Source organism: Candida dubliniensis, chromosome 1 (assembly GCF_000026945.1).
Source record: "Candida dubliniensis CD36 chromosome 1, complete sequence".
Taxonomy (NCBI): Eukaryota; Fungi; Ascomycota; class Pichiomycetes; order Serinales; family Debaryomycetaceae; genus Candida; species Candida dubliniensis.
This window is the reverse complement of record NC_012860.1, coordinates 201,209-220,646: the sequence shown is the minus strand read 5'-3', so window position 1 is coordinate 220,646 and position 19,438 is coordinate 201,209. Positions and strand designations below refer to the sequence as shown.

The 19,438-nt window shown below is 35.9% G+C and overlaps 9 protein-coding genes across 9 annotated transcripts; 5 read left to right on the top strand and 4 right to left on the bottom strand. All coding sequences in view use genetic code 12, as the record gives it.

The window, feature by feature from the left end:
* Window positions 1-526: 526 nt before the first annotated feature.
* CD36_00960 (adh-ubiquinone oxidoreductase [21 kda] subunit, mitochondrial precursor, putative) lies at window positions 527-997 on the bottom strand (the record flags this gene model as incomplete). The annotated part of the gene is made up of 1 exon (XM_002416728.1): window positions 527-997. One exon carries the CDS (start codon window positions 995-997, stop codon window positions 527-529), a length of 471 nt encoding a protein of 156 aa, XP_002416773.1.
* A 302-nt stretch (window positions 998-1,299) lies between these two features.
* CD36_00950 (conserved hypothetical protein) lies at window positions 1,300-2,391 on the top strand (the record flags this gene model as incomplete). Its single annotated transcript, XM_002416727.1, has 1 exon — window positions 1,300-2,391. The coding sequence occupies one exon, from the start codon at window positions 1,300-1,302 to the stop codon at window positions 2,389-2,391; it is 1,092 nt and encodes a 363-aa protein (XP_002416772.1).
* Window positions 2,392-2,670: 279 nt separating this feature from the next.
* On the top strand, window positions 2,671-5,604 carry CD36_00940 (OMI/HTRA2 familyserine protease, putative; the record flags this gene model as incomplete). Its single annotated transcript, XM_002416726.1, has 1 exon — window positions 2,671-5,604. One exon carries the CDS (start codon window positions 2,671-2,673, stop codon window positions 5,602-5,604), a length of 2,934 nt encoding a protein of 977 aa, XP_002416771.1.
* An 86-nt stretch (window positions 5,605-5,690) lies between these two features.
* On the bottom strand, window positions 5,691-5,960 carry CD36_00930 (conserved hypothetical protein; the record flags this gene model as incomplete). The annotated part of the gene is made up of 1 exon (XM_002416725.1): window positions 5,691-5,960. The coding sequence occupies one exon, from the start codon at window positions 5,958-5,960 to the stop codon at window positions 5,691-5,693; it is 270 nt and encodes an 89-aa protein (XP_002416770.1).
* A 189-nt stretch (window positions 5,961-6,149) lies between these two features.
* Window positions 6,150-6,670, bottom strand: CD36_00920 (hypothetical protein; the record flags this gene model as incomplete). The annotated part of the gene is made up of 2 exons (XM_002416724.1): window positions 6,150-6,544; window positions 6,607-6,670. 2 exons carry the CDS (start codon window positions 6,668-6,670, stop codon window positions 6,150-6,152), a joined length of 459 nt encoding a protein of 152 aa, XP_002416769.1.
* A 405-nt stretch (window positions 6,671-7,075) lies between these two features.
* Window positions 7,076-10,174, top strand: CD36_00910 (COMPASS complex histone methyltransferase subunit, putative; the record flags this gene model as incomplete). Its single annotated transcript, XM_002416723.1, has 1 exon — window positions 7,076-10,174. The coding sequence occupies one exon, from the start codon at window positions 7,076-7,078 to the stop codon at window positions 10,172-10,174; it is 3,099 nt and encodes a 1,032-aa protein (XP_002416768.1).
* Window positions 10,175-11,410: 1,236 nt separating this feature from the next.
* Window positions 11,411-13,372, top strand: CD36_00900 (cell cycle serine/threonine-protein kinase, putative; the record flags this gene model as incomplete). The annotated part of the gene is made up of 1 exon (XM_002416722.1): window positions 11,411-13,372. One exon carries the CDS (start codon window positions 11,411-11,413, stop codon window positions 13,370-13,372), a length of 1,962 nt encoding a protein of 653 aa, XP_002416767.1.
* A 279-nt stretch (window positions 13,373-13,651) lies between these two features.
* Window positions 13,652-14,098, bottom strand: CD36_00890 (DNA-directed RNA polymerase II [13.6 kda] subunit, putative; the record flags this gene model as incomplete). The annotated part of the gene is made up of 2 exons (XM_002416721.1): window positions 13,652-13,973; window positions 14,046-14,098. 2 exons carry the CDS (start codon window positions 14,096-14,098, stop codon window positions 13,652-13,654), a joined length of 375 nt encoding a protein of 124 aa, XP_002416766.1.
* Window positions 14,099-14,644: 546 nt separating this feature from the next.
* CD36_00880 (Sin3p-Rpd3p histone-deacetylase complex, DNA binding subunit, putative) lies at window positions 14,645-19,310 on the top strand (the record flags this gene model as incomplete). The annotated part of the gene is made up of 5 exons (XM_002416720.1): window positions 14,645-14,703; window positions 14,778-14,824; window positions 14,893-15,014; window positions 15,104-15,447; window positions 15,635-19,310. The coding sequence occupies 5 exons, from the start codon at window positions 14,645-14,647 to the stop codon at window positions 19,308-19,310; spliced, it is 4,248 nt and encodes a 1,415-aa protein (XP_002416765.1).
* Between the last annotated feature and the right edge of the window lie 128 nt (window positions 19,311-19,438).

Here is a 19,438-nt window from a genome sequence, read left to right as displayed (position 1 = left end):
TTTGCGGATTAATAAGTGGCTCAATTTAAAGTTGATATTTTATTTTGAAATAGACTTTTCAACATTTATACATAAATTTAATAGGTTCTAATAACTTGCATCTAAACTATTAAAGAGAATTCTGTATAATTTTTTGAATTAAATGGTCACTTTTTGAGTGTACATTTTTGAAGAAATTTGCTATATTTTTGGTTGAAAACTTTGTTTTAGGTCGTAAAAGTTCAAATTTTTTGAAATTAAAGAGCTTGAAATATCTATTTACCTCATAAACCATTCCTATTTTCATTATCTATCATTTACTTTACTCTAATATAGTAATCACAGAATAAAGGGTTCTCACATAGCCATAAATGATACAAGCTTTATTTCACGTCAACAATATTCACAAGAAAAAGAGCTCTCTACAAGTCAAAAACTAACTTAATGTTGCTATACAACTGTAGCTTCTTTATACAATGTAAATGCGCTTACTCAATAAAAATAAACCTTAAGTTTCTATAAATGTTACTCAACTGAATAAATAAACCTATTTTGTTCTTATATGTTTCAATGGTCCAGCTGAATGAAAGAAGTTTGCTGAATAATCTTTCTTTCTGAAATGTCTTTTCTTAGGTTCTTGCACATAGTGATCCCATCCTTGATTCTCAGCAAATTTGATAGCTGCTTCTTTGGTGTCAAATTTCATTATGGTACCTTGCATGTAATCGGCAGATCCTTGGTAACCCATTAAATCGTTCTCCCATCTATTTCCTTTGCCTAAAACGTCCCAGTCCAATTTCCAGTGACTACCGTTGTGGTGACCAGATTGTGTTGCAGGTTTGGCTTCTTGGTAGATTCTGACGACTCTTTCTGTCACAAGTTCTCTTGGTGCACCAGAAACAATTTCTTTACCACTTGAATCTGTAGCAGTAGTAAGCTCGGATTGTCTTAATATAGAAGTTGTTGCAAATGAACGTGTATAGAGTGGCAATGATCTTATGGATACTCTGGATAACATTATTGGAATAGATATGGCTTAGTTTTGGAGATGTTTATGAACCAACTTGAAGAAGTTCGCAATGAAGTGGGTAAGTAGATTTTGATTTGTTCTGGTTGGTTGAAAAAAGAGAGAGAGAGAAAAAAAAAAAAGTATACAATTGAGAATGAAGAAAACCGAGAAAGTAGTGCTAAAAGTAACAAAAGTGTGTTTGGACTACGTAGTATACTTTTCCATCTCGCATAAATTACTTTATTTCTCTACATTGGCCTTGACTTTTCGTTGTTTTCTTGTTCCCAATTTTCACCACAGTCTCGGTGCCAATGTCTTCTACTCAAGCACGAAAAGCACTCCATGATATAATTCCCAATTATTCAGGCGAATATACACCTAAACTACTAGATTATATCAATTCCTTATATCAACTTAGTTTGAGGAAACAAGCGGTACTACCAAATAAATCCGAGATTGCACGTTTTCATTTATGTGCTGTTGTTATTGTTGAAAAGTATAGACAATCTTTTGAATTACCCACTCCTGATGTGTCAAGAATACCAGCACAGCCTAAGGTGGCAGCGAAATTACTAGAGACTTTTCGTGTGTTGATAGAACAAGTATCAGCTGCCAGCACACCTGTATCAAGTCCCAAAAAGGCAAAACCATTATCCCAAAGTCCGCTGACACCAACAAAGAGTCGAGCAAGCAAAGAGAATTTGAAATCGGGATCCCCTTTAAAACGTCTTCGAGCGGAAATTTCGCAAGACGAGGCGGTCAATGGTAACACCCCCAACGGCCAGCTTAAAGATGTAGAGTCTCCCTTTAACCCCAAGAAGAGAAAAGAATCCAAGGCTGGCACCCCAACCCATAAAGTTTACAGATACGACAAGAAGCATGTTCTGATAGCAGATTTCATATCATTCTGTAACACCTTCTACATACCAGGCCATATCACCACCAAGATGGTGGGCACATTTTTAATGCACCAACACAAGTTTCTAAAAAAAAGTGACTGGTCCTTGGCTTGTGGTATGGTTTACGCCGCATACGTTCGAATAAATAACAAAATACTTTCAGAACTGGTCGGTACCAAGTCCCAGTTTATGGACTTATTGTTACAATACCAGAAGGGAGGCTTACTGAAATGGGCCATGCAGTCTTGGTGTGGAATAATCGAAGAATGGATTCAAGATGAGCCATGGATTCAGGAAATAGAAAAAAATTACATGTATGGTAGCAAAACTGCTAACGAAACCAAAGACTCTTTAGAAAGAAAAGCGAAAATAGGAGAAGGCTGGGATCTAATGGAACGATTTGGGGCGATGATTCACGGTGATGCAATTTCGTTATCAACTCACCAAGAAAGGTATTACGAAAACTGGCGTAACGAAGCATTAGAAAAAGAGGCCCAACTATAAGATATGGAGATAAGTAATTAGTTAGTAATGTATAGAGGACTTTGTTATATGAACTTTGATATCATGTGTTGTTTCTTTTTTTTTGTATTTCTCCGAAAAATTGTATTTGTATGGTTCTCGCCTTTTGGTGTAGGAGACCATCTCTCTCTGCTTAATCTTTGTTTTCAGTTTTAATTTTTTTTTTTTTCATGTTTTTTTCTTTTCTTAGATGGATCTATTTAGACACATCACATCAACTGTTTGATTTTTTTTTTTTAGTCACTGAGGCCTAGAATCAGCATGCAAGATATGGAATCTTTGAAAAGAGACGCTGAAGTTTCTTTAGGCAACGACAATAAGAAAAAATGCTATAAAGAATTTGAAGAAGATGAAAGTGAAATTGAATATGTTTCTGAGTCCCCACATCCAATATTCGATTCCCCGTTAGCAAGCAATAACAACAAATGGGCCGAAACTATAACAAACGTTGTAAACAGTGTTGTTTCAATACATTTTTCACATGTAGCGCCCTTTGATACTGAGAACGCAGTGTCAAGTGAAGCAACTGGGTTTGTTGTGGATGCATCTCGAGGACTTATACTTACCAACAGACACGTCGTTGGACCTGGACCATTCACAGGATATGTTGTATTTGACAACCATGAGTCAGTTGATGTTAAACCAATTTTTAGAGATCCTATACACGATTTTGGTATTTTGAAATTCAATCCTCAAGACGTCAAGTACTTGAAGTTAACACAACTAGAATTGGCACCTGATTTGGCAAAAGTTGGTACTGAAATTAGGGTTGTTGGTAACGATGCAGGTGAAAAATTGTCTATATTATCGGGGTTTATCTCAAGATTGGACAGAAATGCTCCAGATTATGGCAGTTTGACGTACAACGATTTTAATACCGAGTATATACAAGCAGCCGCTGCCGCTTCAGGTGGTTCGTCAGGTTCCCCAGTGGTGAACGAAGACGGCAAATGTGTTGCATTGCAGGCGGGAGGACATACAGAAGCTGCGACCGATTACTTCCTTCCAGTTTATAGACCATTGAGAGCTTTGCGTTGTATCCAAAAGAATGAACCAATAACAAGAGGAGATATTCAAGTGGAATGGGAGTTGAAGCCCTTTAATGAATGTGTCAGATTGGGGTTGACAGCGGAAGCAGAACAAAATGCAAGAAGATTGTTTCCTGATAAGGTTGGGTTGTTGGTTGCAGAGCTTGTATTACCTAATGGTCCTGCAGACTCATTGATAAAAGAAGGTGATACTCTTATTTCAATAAACGACGAACCAATTGCTACATCTGTTCGAGTTGATGAAATTTTAGACGAAAATGTTGGCAAGGAGTTGGAATTTGTTTTGCAACGAGGTGGTTGTGAAATCAGACAAAAGATTATTATTGGCGATCTTCATAGTATTACTCCAAACAGATTTGTGGTTGTAGCAGGGGCTCTGTTCAACGACTTGTCATATCAAATAGCCAGATGCTATGGTTTACCAGTTAAAGGGGTATTTGTAAATGGAGGTACAGGATCCTTTGAGTTTTCGCCACAAGATACACTTGGTTGGATGATTGAGTCGGTTGATGACGAAATAGTGGAAAACTTGGATGAGTTTGTCGGGGTTATGAAAAAAATTCCTGACTGCTCAAGGGTTCCAGTGACTTATCGTCATGTATCTGATATGCATTCAGAATACGTTAGAAGTATTTACATTGATAGACATTGGCATACCTCTTTTAAGATGGCAACTAGAAACGATATCACTGGTTTGTGGGATTTCGAAACACTTCAAAAAGAAGCATTGCCCCCTGTGCCCCTTGAGCCTCAGAATGCAAAATATATTGACATTCCTTTCGGTGATGACAGTAAGAAAGGTTGCGCTGATTTGGTGAGATCATTTGTTCAAGTACGAACGCTCTGTCCAAGTCCAATTGATTCACACCCTTTTAGAAAAGATATATGTTATGCTGTTGTGATTGACGCGATCCATGGGTATGTTCTTGTTTCACGAAAATATGTTCCACATTATTTATGTGACATTTTTATTGTTTTTGCCGAGTCAATTGAGGTCCCTGGAAAAGTTGTGTTTTTACATCCACATCTCAATTATGCAATAGTCAAATATGACCCAAGCTTAGTGTTAGCTGATGTCAAAACACCCGTTTTTGGAACTTCACCATTGCAAAGAGGAGATAAATCGTTTTTAATAGGATACAATTACCATTTGAGATTAGTTACAGATGATGTCAAGGTAAGCGCTGTCTCGTCTTTAAATATCAATGCTAGCTCAAGCTCACCACGTTACAGAGGGACCAACTTAGAATGTATTTTACTTGACAGTAAAATTAGAAATGAATGTGATGCTGGTGTATTGGCTGATAATGACGGAACTGTCCGCGGGTTTTGGTTATCATATTTGGGTGAGTCTGATGACAAGACGTACAAAATGGGATTAGATGTAACAGATGTAAAGGAAGTGATCCTGCAATTGCAACAAAATAAAGTACCAAAAAATATGAAAATCCTTGATGCGGAGTTTACTTCACTTACCGTTTTACAAGGTAGAACAAGAGGAGTCTCTCTGAGTTGGATTGAACAGTTGGAGAAAGAAGCTGAAGATAATATTAAATTTTTAGCGGTTGAACGAATTACTGCCCCGAGTTTGGGTACTCAAGTTGTAAACCCATTGAAAATTGGGGACATAGTTCTTTGTGTTGATGGTAGACCGGCAAAGAGTTTGAGAGATTTGAATTCAATGTATACAAAAGACATTTTGGAATTTAAGATTATTAGGCAAAAGAAAGAAATGACATTGCAAGTTCCAACCAACGACACAAGAGAACTAGATACTTCTCATGTTGTTTTCTGGTCTGGTGCATTGCTTCAAACTCCACATTACGGTGTAAGGCAGTTAATGAAGAGCATTCCATCTGAAGTATATGTGGTTGGAAAGTCTTCAGGTTGCCCAGCAGACCAGTACTACATTGTACCGAATTGTTTTATCACCCATGTCAACGACAAGGAAACCAAAAACCTTGAGAGCTTTGTTGAAGTAGTAAAGGATTTACCGGACAAAACATATGTGAAGTTGCGTTTGGTTTCATTTGACAACATACCAATGGCAATATCGTTGAAGACAGACTACCATTATTTCCCTACTATCGACGTTAGAAAGGAAATCGATACAAATACATGGGTGGAGAAAAAATACAATGAATAGTAATAATATTTACATTATATATATATATATATTTAAGTACATGCATGCACATAAATACCAAAGATTATCTATTTACAACGATGAAATCATACACGATTGATGAACTTCTTCAAATGACCTCCTTTGTTTGAAACCTCCACAAATCCTCTCAAACCCTTCAAAGCAGAATAACTAAATCTACCATTACCATGATTGACACCAGCTTGTTTTCTTTTGAGTCCACTGGCTCTTTTTATAAATCTGTTAGCAGCTGCCTTATGGGATTTCATTTTATTTCTAGTTTGAACAAGCAAATTAGCACCAGATGGTTTTCCCATCAATATCCTGCCTGTGCTCTGTATGATATTCAAAAACATTGATATACAGTGAACTGTCGCTTTCACGAATTGTGAAGGTTAAAAGAAATTGTCAGGTCAAAGAAAACAAAGAAAAAAAAAATTCTTTCAGGACTCGAGAAAGCACTGATAAATTATCACCAAACACACGACCATGCAACCATCACCCATCAATCATATCAGAATTCAAGACCAGATAAGCAACAGCATTTAAACCTCTTCTTCACTAGATTCATATCCAACTAGTATACTATTTTTGCCATTACTACTATTATTTTCTTCTTTGTCTTCTTTGCTTGAAGATGGTTCAACCAGTCGCCCTTCAAACGTGTTTTCTCTTGCCTTCTGTAGATTCTTCCTAGGTAGAATCGCTGGCTTATTGATATTTCCAAGTGGTGTACTTTTTGTCAGTTTCGAGAGTACTTTTTTCCTTTCCTGTAACTGCTTGAATCTTTGAAGCTCAATAGCTTCTTGTTGTTTAATCCTTCTGTCCTCATCTAAATCCCTTTGCCTCAATTCCTCATAAAACTTTGTGGACTTCTTATCAAGTAGATATGCGGAATTCTTCGACTCTAACCGTTTTTGATATTCATGAAATCTTCTAGCTTCAAATTCTGTTAGTATACAAAACACACAAACAAACAAACACAAGAAAACTGTAACATACTTCTGTTTTCACTTAACTGTTGCTTTAATGTTTTTCTATCTGATTTTTGGTCCTCCTTTTCCATTGATGTTTAAGTTATTAAAAAGAAACCACAAGAATAAAAAGATTGTTAATCAGAGGATTGAATTGAAAAACTTGAACAATAACAAATTCTAAAATCCTTGGTGATGGGTGTCGCGACTCCATGCATTTCCTATTTTTCTTAAACTTTTTTTTTTTTTCCCATTTTTTTCTGCGGTTGTTATTCTGATTTTTTTTTTTCTAACACACTCCAGATTGATATATTGATTTTGCATTTGAACATTGACTACCACAGGAGTATATCAATAAGAAAGTATTCAATAACTGCATCAAAGATAGACAAAGCAGAATTTTTGGGAAAGAGCCAGGATTACAGCTTAACCTATATTATTTTTTGACGTGTAACAAATAAAAACAAGAAGCTTGCATTCAAAACATACATCTTGAAATGTCATACAACAACAGAGGTGGGAGAGGAGCAAGTGGTGGATATAGTCGACGGGGATATTATGGCTCTCACCGAGGAGGATATAGAACAGGTCGCCCGAAATATCCAGAAGATAGATACTCTGTTGGCGGGATGCTAACTCTTAATAAAGGAGCACATTATGAATCAAGTGATAACAGGTATATACCTAATGACACCGGATCCAACTCACCAGAAAGCAGGACTCATAGATCAAGTATCAAGGATGGTAGAACACCATCTGGACTAAGTACGCCCTTGTCTAGTATCGACAAAGTATCAACACCTATTTCGATAGAACTGAATAATGGTTCAGATCGCAACACTGGGGTGAATAACAAAGATTCTGAATTTCCAAAACTATCACACCATTCTGATTTTACATTGAGCATTCCATTTTCAAGATCAGTAAATCCCCAAAAAAATTTTATGGTAATAAATGATTCAAATGCACTTAAAGGCGACAAAGGTGCACAATCCAAGAAGATACGGTACAATGGAGAAGGAGTAGACCATGTTTCAGACCCAAGAATAGTCCGATCAAATCTGAACTTGCAAAAACCAAACAAAAAGGCTAAAAAGACACCATACAAACAATTACCCCAGCCAAAGTTTGTGTACAATAGTGATTCGTTAGGTCCAGCCCCATTATCAACATTAGTAATATGGGACTTACCAATTTCCACCAGTGAACCTTTTTTGCGAAATTTTGTTTCTAGATATGGCAATCCCTTAGAAGAGATGACTTTCATAACTGATCCCACAACAGCTGTACCTCTCGGTATAGTAACTTTCAAATTTCAAGGGAATCACCAAAGGGCTTCTGAGTTGGCGAAAAACTTCATCAAAACAGTTCGACAAGATGAACTTAAAATTGATGGAGCAACATTAAAAATAGCGTTGAATGATAATGAGAGCCAATTATTGAATAGAAAACTTGAGAGTGCCAAACAAAAAATGCTACAACAACGATTGCAAAGAGAACAAGAGGAAGAAAAACGACGTCAAAAGGTTTTGGAAGAACAAAAGAAACAAGAACTTTTAAAAAAGAAAGAGAAAGAACACGAGGAATCTATTAAGAAGGAAAAAAGTGTTGAGCGTGAAAACACCATAGTATCCACCAGAGATAAAAGTTTGATTTACAGGCCAAATTCCACAGTTCTATCTGTCAGGCATAATCACAAAATCATTCTGAGTGTAATATTACCCAAAGACTTGGAGAAATATATAAAGAGTCGACCATATATATTGATACGTGACAAGTACGTCCCAACCAAGAAAATCTCGTCCCATGATATCAAGAGAATGTTAAAAAAATACGATTGGACGAGGGTTTTGTCAGATAAATCTGGGTTTTTTATTGTTTTCAATTCTCTCAACGAATGTGAACGATGCTTTTTGAATGAAGATACCAAAAAGTTCTTTGAGTATAAACTAGTTATGGAGATGGCCATTCCAGAAGGTTTTACAAATAATATAAGGGAGAATGACCTGAAATCAACCAATGATGTTCTTGATGAAGCAACAAATATATTGATAAAAGAGTTTCAAACGTTTTTGGCCAAAGATATCAGAGAAAGAATCATTGCACCCAACATTTTGGATTTATTAGCACACGACAATTATCCGGAGTTGGTTGAAGAATTGAAGTCTCGAGAGCAGGCAGCAAAACCAAAGGTATTGGTGTCGAATAACCAATTAAAACAAGACGCTTTATCTATTCTTGAAAAACAAAGACAACATTTTCAACAAAGATTACCCTCATTCCGAATGCCGCACGATAGAACACAAGAACATAAGCCAAAGAGAAGAAACAGTATTATTCCTATGCAACATGCCCTTAATTTTGATGACGATTCCGATTCACACTCACAATCAGAATCTGAAGATGAAGAAGATGAGACTACCACAAGCAGACCTCTTACTCCTGTTGTACTGACGATGAAAAGAGAAAGAAGCTCTACAGTCACCAGCGTAGACGATGATATAGAGCTTGAAGAACGTGAAATCAAAAAACAAAAGACTGAAGTGCCAGCAGCTATAGAAAACGAGTTAGTTCCCGAGAGTAGTCATGAAGAAGAAGGAGAAGAGGTCAAAAGAGAAATTGAAGAGCTTGATGTCAAATATCAACCAACAGAAGAAACACCAAGGACAGTTTATCCGGAATACTCATTCAGTGGTGACTTTGATTTAAATGCATTGCAACATACCATCAAAGATTCCGAGGATTTGTTATTGGCACAAGAATTGTTATCTGACACCACTCCTTCAGGATTATCGCATATTGAATATTGGTCTTGGAAGAGTAAGAACAGGAAAGATGTACAAGAAATTAGGGAGGAGGAAGAATATATGGAAGAACTACCCGAGAGCTTACAGTCAATGACTGGATCTTTTAAGAGTGAAGGGGTCAGAAAAATTCCTGAAATAGACAAGATAGGATACTTGCCACATCGCAAGAAAACCAATAAACCAATCAAAACAATTCAGTACGAGGACGAAGATGAAGAAAAGCCAAACGAAAACACAAATGCATTACAGAGCTCGCGTGTTAATAGGGCTAACAATAGAAGATTTGCAGCTGATATAACCGCTCAGATAGGTTCTGAATCAGATGTGTTGAGTTTAAATGCTTTAACAAAACGTAAAAAGCCAGTTACTTTTGCTAGATCTGCTATTCACAATTGGGGGTTGTATGCCATGGAACCGATAGCTGCAAAAGAAATGATCATAGAATACGTTGGAGAACGTATCAGACAACAAGTTGCAGAACATAGGGAAAAAAGCTATTTAAAGACTGGTATAGGATCGTCGTATCTTTTTAGAATTGACGAAAATACAGTCATTGATGCAACTAAGAAGGGAGGAATTGCTAGGTTTATCAATCATTGTTGTAGTCCAAGCTGTACTGCAAAAATCATCAAAGTTGAAGGAAAGAAAAGAATAGTCATCTATGCATTACGAGATATTGAAGCAAATGAGGAACTTACTTATGATTATAAATTTGAAAGAGAAACAAATGATGAAGAGCGTATCAGATGTCTTTGTGGGGCACCGGGATGTAAAGGATATTTAAATTAATTTCATAAATAAATGTGATAAACTAGGTGTGGAATTTTGTGGTGTCAAGTAATTCCGAAGGTGCTTGGAAGAACCCCCTGTCCTTCTTGTTTCATATAAGTCAATCCATGTTTATATAAAATGATCTAATTCGGTTTGCTTATTGGGTGATTCACAAATGTAAACATACTAAATAGGAAATCAAATAGAACTAATTTCGTATTACTAAAACAACAACTCTAATCTGCAAGGAATATAAGAACATTAGTAATAATCAAAAAAAAAAAAAAAGAAACTAATCAGAAATACTAAGAAAAAAGAAAAACCAATCTATGATCATGAACCTGTTCCAATACATACCGATGACACCAGAATGTTAATCAGCAGGACCACAATGGCGATGCAAGCAAAGTTGTTATATGTAAGCCCAAGCCTGTTTCCCTTCTACGAATTACAGAATAATTGGTTTCAGGTCAAACATTTGAATAGGAACTACCTCCCTTAAAACAACTGATTTGTCCTTGTCCATAATAAGAACTAGGATGATTTCAAGTCAATACTTGTCTCAATTAGGATAGAATATAAATAGAATGAAACACCCAACGACCAAATATAGTGTTAGATTTGAGCAACAGAAAAAAAAAAAAATGATTGCAAAAACCGACTGGTCACGTGCAATATCCTGAATTGAGCAGAAGACAAAATAAACAAACGAAGACAAGAATTCTCAATTAGGAAATAAATAAACAAATCAATTGATGGGCAAAAAAACTTGAAAGAGAAAAAAAATTTAACATAAACTACTTAACAAATACACTAAGGGAAAAACAAAAGACTACTACTTAATTTATATATAATATAACCCAACAGTCTTTTTTTTTTTTTTTTCAAGCTTTATATTCCTTTCTTCCTTTTTTTATTTTAATTTTTACTTTTACCTTTCATTTTTTAAAGTCTTCCTTCAGCATTGACTATTAAAGAGGTTTAACCTTTTGTTTTGCATTAATATTTAATCGTTTAAAACTATATATATATAGCACCAGCCGATAGATATACCCAACCAACTCAGCATTTATAAAAATATCTACACACACATATATATATATAAATAATTAGACGCTCAGCAATATATTATATATTAGCTGCCACCAGAATCCAACAATTGAAATTATCCAACTTTTTAATTTCAACTTCACTTCATCCGTTGTCTGCATTGCAAATTTATTTTGAATTAATACATCACAGTTTCCATCAGGTATGTCGGCGCTTCGTTCACAACCTTTACAGCCATTAAATAGTGGCCAGCTCAATGCCAGAGCTAATAACATTACTCCTGTCAAATCGATTAGACGCCCAAAGGAAAATGTTCAACCGACAGATCAAAAACAAAAGAAAAAGAAGGAAAAGTTATCGGCATTGTGTAAGACACCACCATCTATAGTGAGAACTAGAAATGGACGAGACTATCGTCGAGGAAACTTTTTGGGTGAAGGAGGGTTTGCTCGTTGTTTTCAAATGAAGGATGCTTCTGGTCAAATCTATGCCGCTAAAACAGTCGCAAAGGCCTCAATCAAAAACGAAAAAACAAAAACAAAACTATTATCAGAAATCAAAATTCATAAATCTTTGAGACATCCAAATATTGTTAACTTTGTTGATTGTTTTGAAGATGATGTTAATGTATACATATTATTAGAAATCTGCCCTAATCAATCCTTAATGGAACTCTTGAAAACAAGAAAAAGAGTGTCTGAACCTGAGGTCAGATTCTTTATGGTGCAAATTGTTGGTGCCATCAAATACTTACACTCTAGACGAGTGATTCATAGAGATTTAAAACTTGGAAATATTTTTTTCGACCCTGAAATGAATTTAAAAATTGGTGATTTTGGTTTAGCATCTGTTTTACCTTCAACTGATTCCAGAAAGTACACGATTTGTGGTACACCAAATTATATTGCTCCAGAAGTTTTAGGCGGTAAAAACACTGGCCATAGTTTTGAAGTAGATATTTGGGCCATTGGAATTATGATGTATGCTTTGTTGGTTGGTAAACCCCCATTTCAAGCTAAAGACGTGAATGTTATTTACGAAAGAATAAAGAAAACAGAATACTATTTCCCAGAAGACAAGCCAATTTCTGAGTCTGCCAAACAATTGATCAAAGACTTGTTGAGCTTAAATCCATTACACAGACCTACCATCGATGAGATATTGCTGTATGATTGGTTTAAAGGTCCTTTCCCGGATAAGACTTATGAAGTCAGTTTGCAAACTCTTCCACCGGGCCTTGATCAAATCACAAGAGCTCAATCACTGGCCAATTTCAAGTATGCAAAGGATTCAGCTGGAATCTACACACCAAAAAATAAGAACCCAGTTGAGATTTTGCGTGCAGATTTGCATTCGGAACAACCAAGAACTTTACTTCCTCTGTCACTATCACCGAATGATACTAGAAACAAATATCAAGAGGTGGATCCTGGCCAATTAGGAAGACCTAGAAGAGTCAATTTTAGCTCCAATTTTTCAACAGCAATCAAAAGACTCAACCAGGTGTGTTTTGAAACTTATCAGACCATGAGAAGATTGGAACATTCAAGACACGATGAAGTCGATGCAAGTGAATTTCCAAATTGCGAGAATCCAACTTTGATCAGCAAATGGGTGGATTATTCAAATAAATATGGGTTTTCATATCAACTTAATAATGACGACATAGGAGTTTTGTTCAATGATGAAAACACATTATTGAAACGCCATAATTCAGATAGATTTTTAGAATTGATCTATCATGAAAATGAAGGGTGGACTTGCATTGAAAACTCTCTTGCCAACCCTCCTGCTCAAGCTAAAAGACAGTTAGAAATTGTTGATTTTTTTGCAAAATACATGAATAGTAATTTGTCTAAAGTCAGTGAAATCGAAGAAAGGAAAGAAACTGTGTTTTTAAGACGCTACACCAGAACTCCTGATTACATAATGTTTGAAATGACAAACGGAAACTTTCAGTTCAACTTTAAAGACCACCATAAGATCTGTATATCGAAAACAGGGTTGGCTATTACACATATCTCGCCAGGGCGTTTAACTCAAACACAACCGCTAATTCTGGTTTTGAAACAAGGTAACTTTCAATATGAAGATGTTCCTGACTGTATAGAGAAAATAATGGTCATCAAAGAAGCTATCAAGAAAAAAGCATTTAAAGAAGCTTAGAGAAGACCACGCTACTTGATATTTGCAATGTCTTCCCCTATGTATTATATAGTACTTCTCGTTCTTTCTTTCTTTCTTTCTTTTTTATATTCTATTTCCAATATATACCACTTCACGTTGATAATACTTTTCTTTCGTCCAGTACCGTAAATTGACTAGTAGTATATTCATTGCAAAAAAAAAAAATACCTAAAACGTATAAACAAATGACCCATTCTGTCTTGCTAGAATACTTTTTCGCCACCATTAATGATTAATCAATACCCCCTTTCCAAATCACTAGTACTCGAAATCATCTTCAGTATTATTTAAAAGTGCTTTAAGTGCCCATTCATCATTGAATTTACTTTTTATCACATCCAATTCACTGATCAAACTTGAACACGCATTCTGTAAGGCTTCACGTGGTGAATAATCGTCCTCAGTTTGAACTCTTAACACAAAGTTTGCAAATAAAGGATGTTCAACTTTATAGGCAGCAAATAAAACTCTTTCATCTTTTAATAATTGAGCCCTCAATAAGTTAGCTAAAGTATGATCTTCTCTTTCAATCTTAACTATTGCTGCGTTCGGTACTTTTGTATCAGGTATTATTTTTATTCTTCACCAAAAAAAAAAAGTGTTAATAAAGTCTTCAACAAATCAAATGATTGATCATAAATAATATACTTACTTATCCACACCATCTGGCAATATAAAAAGTTCAAATCTATCTGGAGCATTCATGATAGAAAATCTGTATTTCTAGTATTTGGTATTGAAAGTGTCTAGAGTAAAGAATGGTCTTTCCATTTACATGATTGTTTTTTTTTTGTTGGTGAAATTTGGTAGACTGAGAAGAGAAAGAAACAAAGAAAATTGATAAATTGATAATATTTATCCGGGTAATTTATTGTTTATTTGTGTCCCAATTTTGCTTTTCTTAGAAATGGCTCTCACTTTTTTTTCTGAAAGTCTCGGTCGCTTCACCCACCCAAAGGAAAATAGAAAAATTCATTGACAACATCTTTAGTTTAAACTTCTCCAGTTAATCCACAATCAAATACAAGAACACCCAATCTGATCTTTCTATTCCCAAATAGTATAACTGAAGTAATCCTTTTTAGTTACTGTTTAGTTTAGAGGAAGCAAGTCAAACAGTTTTTCTTTTTTTTTTATTCTTGATTTATTTCATCTCAGAATTTTTGAAATACAATCAGAAAGCAACTGATACAGTTTAGATACGAGTCACATTTTTGAACACCCCCCCCAAAAGGTTTTAAAAAAGTCTTAATGTCGAATCATCAGGAACCTTGGAACAATCAACAGCGACCACTTGGTCAGCCGTTCAAGTATGTTTCTATAATTTTGTTTATCCCTATAAATTTGTTTTGGTATACTAACAACATTCTTTTTTTTTTTTTAGTCGTCAACATCCCCCAGTGTTACCCCCACCAGCAACGTTGGAGCAAGGTATGTTTTTGAGATGCTTTACTATTGTTTAGAGAGAGAGGAAGTACTAACGAACCGGTTATTTATAGGCGGACAAGCTTTTTATCCCTTACCGAGTTTGCCAAGTTTGGGCAATGGCAGTGGCCACCATCCACATGGGTTCAACATTCCATCCATCAATCCTGCAAGCGATCAGATACAGATGGGACAAGTATGTATATTAGAACCAAATCTTGGGTATTATTTAGAGTAACAAAAAAAAAAACAACAGAACAACCCATACTAACTCCAAATGTTTAGTCATCATCCGATCAATCAAGACAGACAGCAGAATTGAGAAGACCATCGAATGTCGCATTGAATCCACCGCCATCAACTGGTTCAACTCATCTCCCACCTCCCAGCTCTTTGGGACATGTTGGCAACGATCAAGGGGCATATCCTGCAACTATTTCACAACCAGCCCCACAAACATCTCCCGTCATTGGAGGAGTTCCTAATCGGTCCACCACAACCAACGTGTACAGGCCATTAAATGTCAAGGACGCGTTATCCTACTTAGATCAGGTCAAAGTACAATTCAGCAACCAAGCTGAGGTATATAACAATTTTCTCGATATTATGAAAGATTTCAAATCACAGAGGTATGTTGTTGAACTTTCGGTGCGTTTGGTTTTGTCGGCCATTGGAAATTTGGAAGATCCTGTGTATAAGTGAGAATCCACTTTGCCGATGAATAGCAATACCCGCACAGAGTGATATTTTTTTTTTCTCCCCGTTTGTTCTTCTTTGTTCCATTTTACTAACAAACCATTTGCTCTTTAACATTAGTATTGATACACCTGGAGTAATTGATCGTGTTTCAACACTATTTAGAGGACATCCAAATTTGATTCAAGGGTTTAACACTTTTTTACCACCAGGATATAAGATTGAATGTTCATTGGACCCATCAGATCCAAACCCAATTCGTGTAACGACCCCCACAGGTACAACCACTAGACCTAATATTTCAAACGCTACGTATAACCAAAGATGGGGTGGAGAAGAAAGTCTTGTTATCAGTCAACAGGAACAATCTTCACCACAGACTCAGCAACCACAGCAGTCTCAACCACAACAGTTTGCCGACCCAGCTTCCATGGAAGCACAAAATGGTGCTAGCGGACAAGTTGGATTTAATCATGCTATATCTTATGTTAACAAAATTAAAACCAGGTTTGCTAGTCAGCCAGATATCTACAAACAGTTTTTAGAAATTTTACAAACGTATCAAAGAGAACAGAAACAAATTGCCGAAGTTTATGAACAAGTTACTGTATTATTTGCTAATTCACCAGATCTCTTGGATGATTTTAAACAGTTTTTACCAGACACCAGTAATCTAAATTACCAACAGGCACAAGCACAGGATGGATACTACGTTAACAATGGAACACAGTTGCCACCAGTTGGCAATTTTCAACCTGCTGGACCGGCCACCAATCCGCAATATGCACAATTGCAGCAATCAGCAGTTCAGCAACAAAGCAACTTTCCAAATGCAGCCAGTCCTGAGTCTGTTTATGGTACCCCATCTAATGATCAAGTTACAGGAAAGAGAAAGTCAGTTTCTGAACCATATCAAGACAATTACAATCAAGAAAGTCAATATTCTAACTTGAGAACTGGTGCAGTATCACAAAGAGGGCAAAAGGTGTCAAGCAAAGCACAAGTGCCTGCTGCTGTTGCAATTAACCCCACATTAGTGCCAGGTATTCCTGAACCAGTACCTCCATCAGGAACAGTTAAAAGTACTTCGTTTTCTGAAGAAATTGGATTTTTTGATAAAGTCAAGAAAGCTATTGGTAACAAACAAACATACGGTGATTTTTTGAAATTGTTGAATTTATTCACTCAAGATATCATTGACAAGGATACTTTAGTCGAAAGAGTTCAAGGCTTCATTGGAGACACGAATGTTGAGTTATTTAATTGGTTCAAAATGTTTGTTGGCTACGAGGACAAACCCCAAAACATTGAAAACATCACTTTCAAAAAGCATCATCTTGAGCTTTCGTTATGTAAGGCCTATGGACCTTCATACAGACAGTTACCTAAGGCAGAGACTTACATGCCTTGTTCTGGTAGAGATGAAATGTGTTGGGAAGTTTTAAATGATGAGTGGGTTGGCCACCCTACGTGGGCCTCGGAGGATTCAGGATTCATTGCCCATCGTAAGAATCAATATGAGGAAATATTGTTCAAAATTGAAGAGGAAAGACTAGAATTCGACTATTACATGGAATCCAATTTGCGTACAATTCAAATTTTGGAGACTATTGCCAATAGAATTGCCAATATGACGCCGGAGCAAAAAGCGACCTTTAAATTACCTCCTGGTTTAGGTCATAACTCCAGCACAATTTATAAAAAAATCATCAGAAAAATCTATGATAAGGACCGTGGATTTGAAGTTATCGATGCTTTACACGAAAATCCTTCAATTGCAGTTCCAATTGTGTTGAAAAGATTAAAGCAAAAAGACGAAGAATGGAAACGTGCTCAAAGAGAATGGAATAAAGTATGGAGAGAAATGGAGCAAAAAGTCTTCTACAAGTCGTTGGACCATGTGGGGTTAACTTTCAAACAAGCTGATAAGAAGTTGTTGACAGTTAAACAATTGGTAAGCGAAATCAGCACCGTCAAAGTGGAACAACAAAACAAACGATTGCACCCTTTGACGCCTAAACCTCAAGAGCAATTAAACTATGAGTTCAACGACAATGAGGTTTTGTTTGATATTTTAAAATTGGCAGAAGTTTTCATCAATAGGTCTTCTACTTACTCAGCACATGACAGAGAGAAGTTGTTACAATTTTTACAGTTTTTCATGTCTTTGTTTTTCAGTATACCGACAGAAACCATTGAAACCGCCTTGGCGGCACGAGGCAGAATTGAAAAGTCTTCTGAGGAGGAGAATGACAAAGGTGACGTAGACATAATTGAAAATGGTTCAGATTCTTCTAAAAAGAGATCAAGAGACACAGATTTACTCAAGGATGTCTTGAAGAAACAATCCAAATCCAAAAAGGATGATCGTTCAGGGTCACCAGGTTTGCAATCAAGTGAGTTAGCTATTCAAGAAGCAAATGAAGAGCTTGAAAAATCCAGCGAATTATGGATCACAACTGCTAATACCAAGTTTCTGTTCAACGACCAAAATGAACAACGGAGACGCGACAAATACAACTTGTTTTGTAACACAACTATTTATGTTTTCTTCCGTCATTTACAAATTTTATATACCAGACTAGCTGAAATCAAGTCTATGAATGAAAAAGTTGGCAAAGAAATTAGAAATCGGAAATTTCCAAAATTTGCAAAGGATTTGAATTTGCTTCTGCACCAATTGGAAGACATGGGTGTTGAGATTGTGGGAACCAAAGACTGTTATAAACAAGTGTTGGAGTTGTCAGAGAAGTTAATCGAAGGAGAAATTGAGCATCAATGGTTTGAAGAGAGCTTGCGTCAAGGTTACAGAAACAGAGCCTACAAGGTTTATACTATTGATAAAGTTGTACAAGCTATGACAAAACATATGCATTCAATGATTACTGATGCGAAAACCTCAGAAATAATGGTGTTATTTGAAAATGATAGATTAAAGCCCGTCTCAAGTGCCAAAGAGCAAATTTTGTATCGTATACTGGTGAGGTCTTTTATGTCACCTGAAGAAAATATGTTTAAAATCTCGTTCAAGGAAGATGATGACAGTGTCAATATTCAATTTATCAGTCTAGATGATTTAACCATTAATGACCATGAAAATGTTGAAGAGAAATACAACTATTATGTCACCAGTTATGTGATGTCACATCCTACAGAAGGTGTGCCTGCTTCCAAGTTGAATATGCCATTTTCTAGATCGTTTATTGAGTCAGTCGATGAAGATTCGGTAGAAGGACGCACCGGGTCTGGCCTTAAAGTATCCGTTAGTGAAAACTCATACAGTTTATTTTTTGAGAGCGGTTCTCATGATGAATTTGTTTCAAAGGCAGTCTACAAAAAGCAAGACTCTAACTCTAAAAGAGAAGACAAGTTGGCTCAACTCAAAGATCTTATCGAAGGAGAGAGTGGCTGGAAGTCTAGTTTACCAGAAGATCAAAATCTTGAGGTAATTGAAGAAAGAGTTTCAGTTTTGTTTGATAAAGGAGGTGTTGAACTTAAGAAATTTGAAGAGCAGTTGAATTCGTCTGATAAACAAAAAGATCTGGAGGCTAATGAAACTATAGAGGAAGCTTCAAAGAACGCTGAGAATATCGACAACAGTAAGACCAACCAAACAGAACAAGAACCAGAAGCAAAATCAGTGACCACCGAAAACAAACAAGAGGAACTTGTACCTGAAGAAAACAATGATACTACAATTCAACATGACGTTGATGACACTACAGCCGATGAAACTCATAGTACAGAAGTTCTTGGAGAAAATGAAAAAGTCCAATCTGAAACCAAATCATCTTAGTTGTTATTCTAAGTTTTTTTTTTTTTAAGAAAAGGAAAATAGTTTGATTTATTTACGTGTTTTTTTTATTATTTTTTTATTCTTTTAGTCTATTTCCCTTTTTTTTATATATTATGTAACTGTTTTAT